At 37.6% G+C, this 9,998-nt stretch overlaps 1 protein-coding gene across 2 annotated transcripts in view; it reads left to right on the plus strand.

Moving 5' to 3' along the window:
- Positions 1 to 8,150: 8,150 nt before the first annotated feature.
- The window catches only part of LOC306760085 (F-box only protein 40), a 6,145-nt gene continuing 4,297 nt past the window's right edge, over positions 8,151 to 9,998 (plus strand). Inside the window, exons 1-3 of one of the 2 annotated variants that reach the window (XM_079245862.1) lie at positions 8,170 to 8,195; positions 8,425 to 8,481; positions 8,601 to 9,998. The exon at positions 8,601 to 9,998 is cut by the window's right edge and continues 465 nt beyond it. In XM_079245862.1, coding sequence (XP_079101988.1) covers positions 8,479 to 8,481; positions 8,601 to 9,998 — 1,401 coding nt within the window. In that variant the 5' untranslated portion in view covers positions 8,170 to 8,195; positions 8,425 to 8,478. Of the gene's footprint in view, positions 8,482 to 8,600 lie in introns of both variants that reach the window. The other variant, XM_079245861.1, reaches the window with a different exon arrangement.

Here is a 9,998-nt window from a genome sequence, read left to right on the forward strand (position 1 = left end):
CCTGCCGCCTGTGCCCCACTTATTGAATCCATGAATCAATTTAATGAGCAGAGGACGGGGTCAGGACTTCAATAAACACCCCACCAAGCTTTCAAATTTAATGTCTGTCCGGTGAATGATGCTGTATGTTCTACAAACATCCTTTGCAAAGTACTTCCACTATAAATTGGAGATGTGTTTAGAGACAATGAGCATGTACACTCGGTACATGGTCACTGCAAATAAATGTTTTCAACACGCAGTCAGGCTGCAAATAAGTCCAAACTGAGAGGGAAGTTTAATTTAGCCGTCTGCCTTGTGTGTGCAACAGAGTGTGTGTGGCAGGGTGAAAGACTGAGAGTTGAGAAAGAGAATCAGACATCTTTCATTGATAATCAATACTGCAGCAGTGACCTGAGCATTTGCTCTGTACTTCGCCCCATTTAGAGCTACAGGGTTGGCTGTCTGACACAGACAATTCCATGATTTCCCTCTGGATGGGCCGATGGAAATCCACACGATTTAGAACGTGTCGACTTCGGCATGCACATACCACAGATCCCTAAAGCCATCATCCCATCTCCTGCAGCAAATCCCCAAAACCTTGACTCAAAGTCACTGTACTATACTGTTGTAATAGTCATCTTGATATGCACTGGCATATTTTAGTACGAGATTTAATAGGTTAGTGATATTTCAAGGTAAAGCAGTCTTTGTCAACCTTACATCCTGAAATTATAAACTTACTTTCCCCTCCGCTGATTTCAACACAAGCACGTACCCGGTCACGTGGTCAATCTAGGCATCGAGGACACAGCAGAAAGGACAAATGGTTGCTATTTAGATGTCTGTGACACCAGTATCCCAGCAGTGAATACATTTTTCTTCATACCACTGGGGACGCAGAGGCTAATGGAGCATGAGAGTGGCATTTCCCTCGGAGTTGTGTGGCTGAGTCACGCCCCCGTTTGGAGAAGAGCTGTAGGCAACCGTTGTGTGAGGCTGAGACCAACGGGGCATGCTGTGAGAGTCTGGGCCAATTCAGGGGTAAACATTGATGACAGTAATTGGAGAACAGCACAGCAGGGATTTTCGTACATTTCTGGTCTATGTGGCTCAGACAAGAATATCTTTACTTTTTCAGGCGGGAGAGAAAGAAGCGGATGCATGCCAAAACTATTTTCAGGATTTCCTGAACTCCCCATGACACACGCTCCACATATACGGCAGTGTATTTTATAGGTCACAATGTCATTGATCGAATGAATACAAAACTGACTGGCTCAGAGTTGGCTTTCTGTACATGAGGAGAAACTGTTGCTTCGCATCACTTTCTCTAATTTAAAGGAGCTCCAGTGAAGCCCTAGTGATCAGTCTTATATTTGTAATTAGATTAAATCAGACTAATTAGTCATTCAACCCAGGTGTTTAAAGAACTGATTTGTAGTCTATCTTTGCCTTACTGTCTTATTTTCACATTATCACATCTTGTTAGGGCTTTAAAGGTAGAGTAGGTTTCTCTGTAGATACTGGACAAATGGAAATATCACTTCTAAACTTTAATAGCCGGGAATGCTGCAGTTGTGAAGCTTAACAGCGTAGTAGTTACTGTTATCATAGTTTATTATTGTAATGTTTTGCATTTTAAGGTGGAAGACAAAACAATACACAATGCTCAAATACAAATGCATAACCGCCTCTGTGTATTTTTAAGATGATAACATCTGCACATGTCCTGCGTCTGTGGACACACATGTGCATATAACTGCATAGCATTACTGAACTTATTGGGAAGGTAATAGCAGCTGTGGGAGTCCCAACCTGTGATTCCACTGCGGTCTCTTATCTGTGCATGCTGCTTATCACTCAGTCCCACAGCAGCAGAAACACAAACTATTATAGCTGAACCTGAGAAGACGTTATCAGCATATTGCTTTTTTTTTTTTTCTTCATGTATCTATTTATTTATTCTGTGTATCCAGGTAAACATATGCATCACCAACAGCATGCACAAACCAGGAGATTATTTGATTAGACATTATTTAGATCAGTTACTTATTGCAAGCAAATTTTAGGCTGGTTATTTATTTATTTTTTTTTTTTTTTTTTTTTTTAAGCTGCGGCAAGTCCAGTTGTTGAGACCTGCTTTCAAACTCATTTATTTGAGGTGGAAGTTTGATTAATAATTTAATTGGTGAGAATTGTTAAGAAAAGAAAATCATCCAAGGACATAAAATATTCAATCAGATGCTGGGCCATGAAATCTGGTTCCATACTATAACCAGTCTATCCAGCATACATTAACCTTATCATTAGCATGCTGCCACTCAGGTATAATTCCCCTACGATGAAGGTAACTGCTGACAATTTTCCACTCTGATGGCATGCTATGGAACAGAAACATAAGACATTCAAACAAAATGATATAATGAAAGGAGATGGGTGATTTACGCACGGCACACCTCTGACACCTTTAGCAGACCAACTGTGCTGCAGGAAGAATTACTATAAATGTGTTTAATTCATAAAACTCAGCTCTACAGGGACAAGACAGAAGTGATAAATGACTTCAGTGAACTTTATTATTGAACTTGTCTACAACAAGCTGTTTTACTTCTTTCATGAATTTTATATGATCTATCATCTATTATGGCTGTATATTGAGCATGAAATGGCTCGGTGCTGAAAACTTCCCCGACATCAGGTTCTCCCTCTCTTCGCAGTTATTAGCTCCTGACATTAGCAGAATCAGTGGAGGGAAATGTCCCTTTTACAACTTTGGAGATTTTATCAGTCTTATTCTGCATTAATGATGGAAAATGACAAAAAGCACTCAGTCCTGGGGGGCAGCCGACACAGTGTTCATTACAAGATGCTTTCAATAAGGTTTTGTAATTAGAAGCAGAAAATCGTGTAAAGAAAAGCTGCAAGCTAAACCGAAACGGCCAAATGCACTCGCAGGTTTGTAAAGCTGCAAGTGGATAGCAAACCGTCTCATTGCTTTTCTGTCACCTGAGACGGAAAGCTGAACAGAGCAGGTGCTTGCAAGAGAACATGCTTGATGCCATCTTTATTGAGTATGGAGGGTGAATGAGATGTAGTGTTGGGATCTGTTTGTTGAGAGTGAAAACTAATTGCAAAGCTGGTTATAGACCTTTTCTGCCCCATTTTTATCTGACCATATGGTACAATATGCCATCCAGAAGGGTTTCTATGTCTTACACCCACCCAAAGCCATATACCATTAAATGTCTCCCCCAGCTGCTAAGGAACTTGCAGAGTCAGGTTTTAAAGACTGTAGCGCCTGAAGATGATGGAGATAGTTTAAGTTTTAATGAGTGGAACAGATATATATATATATATATATATATATATATATATATATATATATATATATATATATATATATATATATATATATATTCTCTATTTCATGGTTTTATATGTGAAACATGGAGGGGGGAGTCTGTTTGAAGAATAAGTTTTTATTCAGAATCATTTGAATGATCATGTACTGTTATTATTACAACAAAAAATGTTATGAGATCTTAAAAATGACACGATAATGTTTATGATCATTTTGTTTTTAGTAACTTGTTTATCTTTTAATGCACTGAAGTGAGTCTTTGTCTGATTTTAATTGTTGTCAATTTGATTGGTGTCATTTTAATGTGTTGCAAACAATGCTATTTGTTTATTTTATTTTTTTTTTTATTATCATTCTGATTGTGATTCTATAGCATGCTATAAGATATTTTTTCATTTCTTTCCCATTTCTTCAGGCTTTATATTAAATGTCCATTAGACTATGATGATTTAATTCAAAATTAAACTGGGGCAAGGCTGCATCCTGCAGGAGGCTGTGTTTTTATTGTATTTACTTGTGTTTCTATTTATAATTTGTTCACCTTTTTGTGCCACATTCAGTTTTAAATGAAAGATAATCAAATAAAATGTGCCTGATTAATCTGAATGCACTCCGACCCTGAAGTGGATAAAGCGACTATAAAAACAAAGATGGAGTTTTGGCTTTTACCAATAAACTCACACCAACACAGTTTCATCAATTCCTAAAAAAATTATGATGTAAAATATTTCTCTCCATTCTGCTTCAGTGCTTTTAGCTTAATAATATGCTTTGTCAGGAATAACAATATTAAAAGTAAAAGGAGGAATAAAGTATGAGGGAATATTTTAGAGTGATCTTCACAAGAAGCTCTGCTGACAGTAAGGGTGAAGTCTTTAGCATGTTGGCGGAAACAGGCGAAGCTTCCACGATGCTTTCATTAGTCCTGCTGCGTCTGACAGCTCCGAAATCCTTGAATAATAATCAAGTTTTCTCTCTGACATTTTCAGATGTCCAGTCATGTTTCTGAACATTAAATTGGAGTTAAATGACACGGAGCTTACAAGAATCATTAACTCCTCAGCCTCAGAACTGTTCAGATCTGTGTAACAGAAAATGAACATATATTGCAATTATCTCCATTTTGTTCTTGCATGTTAGAAAAGTAAAATGGTCAGCTGCGTTGGAAAAGGGTGACAGGCAGGGTACACCCTGGACAGCTCGCCAGTCCATCGCAGGGCTATGTATATATATATATATATATACATACATATATATATATATATATATATATATATATATATATATATATATATATATATATATATATATATATATATATATATATATATATATATATTAACAACAAAAAATGCATGTTTGCTAACTTTACCATCTTTAAGATTTTTTCATCACACTAAATATTTTAGATTTACATTAAACCTATCATTTAGGCTTCTAGGCTTCTATCTAACTTGTTTCTCTTTTTAATGTTTAGAACAGTTTACAAAATATAGCTGTGAAATAAAGATATTCCCTGTTTCTGAAGCTGAAACTGGATGCCTATAAAAACTCACACCTCAGTATTAATGTGCTCCTTTAATAAGACATTTGCTAATGCAATGCACACAAAACTATCTGCAAAGTATAGTGCTCATTCATATTAAATTAAATTAAATTAAATTAAATTAAATTAAATTAAATTGTTATATTCATAATGTCAACATTGTGGAAATGCTAAATTAATTATAGCATCAGGTGTTACCATGAGGTATAAAGCAGGCCAGTTAATATATTTATTTTACATATCATATTTGTGTGTATGTGTGTTGTTTTGATTTTCTTTTTTGTAAAATGTTTTTGAATTATAAATTGACATCGGCAACCAGTGATGCTCCATTCCTGTATAAGCTAAGGGGAAATGCACTGAAACGGGGGGGGGGGGGGGGGAACAAAATGCAAAAATAAAATACATAACTTCTATGTAAAAAAAAATAAAAATACTGAATAATTTTAACAATTGTGCATTTTCTGCACAATTGTGTATTGTCTGAGTATTTTCTGTAAATGAATTAATAGAAGGAAATGTGAACATTTAAATAAACACTCCAGTCACACAGAATTCACATGTTATTGCACATAACTCAGTTTTTTACACATTTCGCACAACCAGTGATATGGAGAAATAGAAACAATGCAACACACAGTACTACACTTTGTTTTAAGATTTGAATTAAGATAGAAAACCAGATTTGTTTTACAGCAATTACATGCTTTAATGTTAGCCTGCTGTTGTGCCAACTAGTTTTATGGTTTGAGCCTCTAACCTCTAAACTTCTGGTAAACTGGTGTGTTACTTTCATCATTTGGTTAAACTAAAAGAACAAAACCTTATTCGTTGTCCTTATAAGTTACTAATGAGTAAATATGATGTTTGGCATCATGTGGTAACTGGTTGTTTTCCTGTTTCCAGTAAAAACCAGCAGAATCTTTATCATGATGTCCATCTGTATTGGCTGACCGTAATAATTCTGTTAAATCCAAAACAGCGGTCTGCTCTTTCTACAAAAAAATGGGATCACAGCAACTTGCTGTTTCACAGGCTAAATATTCAACCACTTTTATGATTTTATTTTTCTAATGAAATAAAAAGTTCCAGAATTAACACATTTTCTCCTTGTATATTGAAGCAATTAAAAATGTTTGTGGATTAATTCTACACAGCAATGAAACCCGCCAGCCTCCAGCCTCAGCTGTGCTGCAGTTGTGTGACAACAACACAAAGATATTGAATGTTTATTAATTCCTTCACTAAGGCTACGATGTGGCTCTCTCTGTTGCCTGGTTGTTGTAATGTATGCTGATTGCAGAGCCTTGGCAGAGCAAAAACAAACAAACAAAACAAAAGAAATCTGTTCCATTTCCAGTTTACATCTTGTAGAAACAGGTTGTTGGAGTGAAGTACATTGATGAAAGGGAAGAAATATTTCCGGTAACCATGATGTAAAAAGATATTAGTTGTTATTTATTAGAGCCCAACCCAATATGTTAAACTGCTCAGTCTGTAAATAATAATGCATGACTCATGAATAATCCTCTGCAAAGGACACATTCTGATTTCATGAAACACACTAGAGTTGTTAATGAGTTGCAATTCGGTCTCCTCATGTGAGTTCAAACCTTTCCACAGAGAATCAATCAGACACATAAAACCTGCTGCAACCTTCAGTTAAAGCAGGTAAAATTTATGCATCAATTGGTGTAAAAGGGATTTAGGGTTTCAAAACTTCACAAAACATTTCAGTATTTTAAAAAATAAATTTGTATAATTTAGAAAATGTTTGCATGTTCTGTGTTTGAATATTTCCCAGTCGACTGGAGACATGCTTGTTCAACTTTGAAAGTGTGTTACTGACATCTAGTGGGAAAGAAAAAAAAAAAAAAAAACTGGACACAGCTGTGGAGCAGAGTAGTAAATCTTACTATATACATGAAATCAGATTTATTTGCCTAGCATGTTTAAAAACCAACTGAAGTTGGTGCTAAAGGTAAACTACAATAAAACATTTATTTTAAAAAAAAAAAAAAAAAAAGAAAGAAAAAACTGAATAAAATTCAATTCAATTCAGCTTTATTTGTATAGCGCCACTTCACAACAATGTTGTCACAGGGCACTTTACATACACATCTTTTCAAGCCAATTCATACATAGCCTATAATAGTAACCAACTGATTGCATTTTATCATGACTTTGATCCAATCCCCCATCCTGAGCAGCATGAGGCGACAGTGGGAAGGAAAAAATCCCTTTTAAGGGAGACCTGCGGAAAAAAGGAGAAATAAGTAAGAGACGGCAATATTGTCATATATTTATCCATTAATATATTAGAGAAATACAGTGAGGTACTTCTCAGTGCATCAGGTAACATCTCCATTGCTACATAAGTAATGGTTGGCTAGACTACCCATAACTATCAGAGGAATGAGCATAACATGGATAGTTGGGTCCCGTACATGCAGACTCCAACTCAGGAGATGCTCATATCCTAACTATAAGAATCATGAAAAAGGAAGGTTTTCAGCTCGATCTTAAAGGTGTGGAGGGAGTCTGCCTCCCAAACCCACGGTGGGAGCTGGTTCCATAAGAGAGGAGCCTGATAGCTAAAGGCCCTTCCTCCCATAGTACTCTTTGAGACTCTGGGAACCACCAGTAAACCTGCAGTCTGAGAGTGCAGTGCTTTATTTGGAATATATGGAACTATAAGATCTTTTATGTACAATGGAGCTTGGTCATGGAGAGCTTTATATGTGAGGAGAAGAATTTTAAACTTTATCCTAGATTTAACAGGGAGCCAGTGTAGAGAGGCTAAAACTGGCACAATACAATAAAAGTCATTTTCAAGAATCAATAAAAAATGCTGCAACATGACAGTGTGTTGTTTGTAATACTGGAAATAATAACTTCTGATAAATATATCACCTGTTTCAAAACAAAAGAAACTGGATGAAGGAAATACCAACCATTTGTAAAAGGTTTTTATTAAAAAAAAAAAAAAAAAAAAAAAGGACTAATTTAATGCATTTATTTAAACTAATTTTGGTAAAGTATGGGATTTGTGGATGAACTAAACATGCTGTTTAACATACAGTAGTTAAACTGTTGAGAACTCAGATTACCTGTTATTATCACCCCCCTCTCACAGTGAAGTGTTTTGGTGGCTGTAATTTGACCTTGGTCCTTAATGGTTGTGTGACAATAGTGCCCCGTCCCACTGGCCTGTCTGCCCCTCTCTGTTGTCTATTTATAATGTCCAGACACAGAGCAGAGGTTATTCAGAGGTGCCAGAGAACAAAAGCTGAGAGAAGAAGGGTGAGAATATTTACTGCTATTGTTCCAGCTGTCAACTAAAAACTTTAACCTGAATACATTATTTCACCTTTTAGTCATGCTCTTCAGATTTGCATGTGAGTGCACAACTAACCCCCTGACATCGTTCCTGTCAAAATGAGTCCATATTGACAAAATGCTTTTTATAAATGGCTTTTGTTGTGCAGTATGACAAGCAAATATGTTTTTTTTTCACTATGCACGCTTACAGCTTTCCGTTATGAACTCTTCTGAAATATTTCTAATCCTCTTCTCATAAGCCAAAATGGTGAGTAAAGTCACAAAAAAACAATTAATTATTTGAAAAATATTTCTTAAAATCCTTGGTTAAACATCATTTTCACATTCTGTCGCTACTTTCTGTGTTGCTATTATTTCCCTCTTAAGGTCAAAGTCACAAAGATGCCGTCAAGCTATCATGAGCATTGCAACAAGTGTTACAGCGTCCTCTGTCAAGTTCCAGTCCACACTTCTGTTTCATGCATGGTCATCAGCTGTCCCAAAAACTGTGGCGCCACCTTCCATGAGTGCAAGCAAGAGGAGCACCAGCTCCTCTGTCCCAACGAGGTGGTCCCCTGCCTCAATGTCGACTATGGCTGTCCTCTCACCATGCTGCGTGGCAAGCTGGCCAAACACATAGATGTCTGCCCTGCCAGCGTGGTCTGCTGCTCTCAGGAGTGGAACCGCTGGCCTGTTTCTGAAACTGACATGGCATTTTATAGAAAAGTTTCTGAAAATCTTCAGTTAAATGAGCAGTTAAACCTTGATGTTGCCCTGGCTCTCAGGGATCAAACCCAGCTGTTTCACTCTATCAAAATGAAGAACATATTTCCTGAGCTGATGGTGGGGGAGCCTGCCCTTGAGCGTATTTCTGCTGGGGTCAACACTCCTGTAGGGGAGGCATCCTCTTCCTCAGATTGCAGTGAATTTACAGAGAACGGCTGTGCGGCGATGGAAGAAGAAGAACTGTGTCAAGAGGAAAGAAATGCTTTGGCAAAGAGCAGAGAGGTGCCAAGCGTTCAAAATTACAGCTCCTGGGAGAAAATATTCAGGAAGGAAAAGGAAGGATGCAGCCAAACTGTGAAAAACCTGAATAAGGAAGGAAAGCAGGAGCAAGAATTATGGGACAGTCAGGGGGAGATGACAAGCTCACATCAGGAGGAAGAAAATGCTGCTTCTGACAAGAACACGGATGGCGCAACTGGCCTGGCGCCATGGCAGGATGGGGTCCTTGAAAGGTTAGGCAAAGAGGTCAATATTGGAGAATACAATATGTACCTGGTACACCATGGGGCCATGTTGATTAACTTCGGCCAACTTGCAGCATGCACACCAAGGGAAAAAGATTTTGTTTATGGGAATCTGGAGCCAATTGAGGTTCAAACTGTCCGCTCATTTAATGTTCCTACGAGCTATCGAGCAAAGAGAAGTCACTTGAAAGACCCTTCACAAAGGGCCACCACTGCACACCAGTGTGTGGATACAACAGATTTGTGTGGGTCAGTTGAGGATCTTCCAAAATCTGAAGAGGTAGACTCAACCCTTCTGTGCTCCCTGGAAAAGGAACTGAAGGGACATTCGATCTCGGAGAGTTCCTGGACCGATGGCCTTTATGTAGATATCGGAACACAAACATACGACTTCCCCTCCACTCCATTCAAAGCAGATGCATCCTTAGCTGATGTCATTGCAGGCAAGCCATGTGGCCTTTATGTAAACATAGACACAGAATCTGTCACCAGACGACATAACAAAACAAGTTCGGCCTTCAGCTTCATGTGTGGC

This window comes from Telmatherina bonti (assembly GCF_933228915.1).
Source record: "Telmatherina bonti genome assembly, chromosome: 9".
Classification (NCBI taxonomy): Eukaryota; Metazoa; Chordata; class Actinopteri; order Atheriniformes; family Telmatherinidae; genus Telmatherina; species Telmatherina bonti.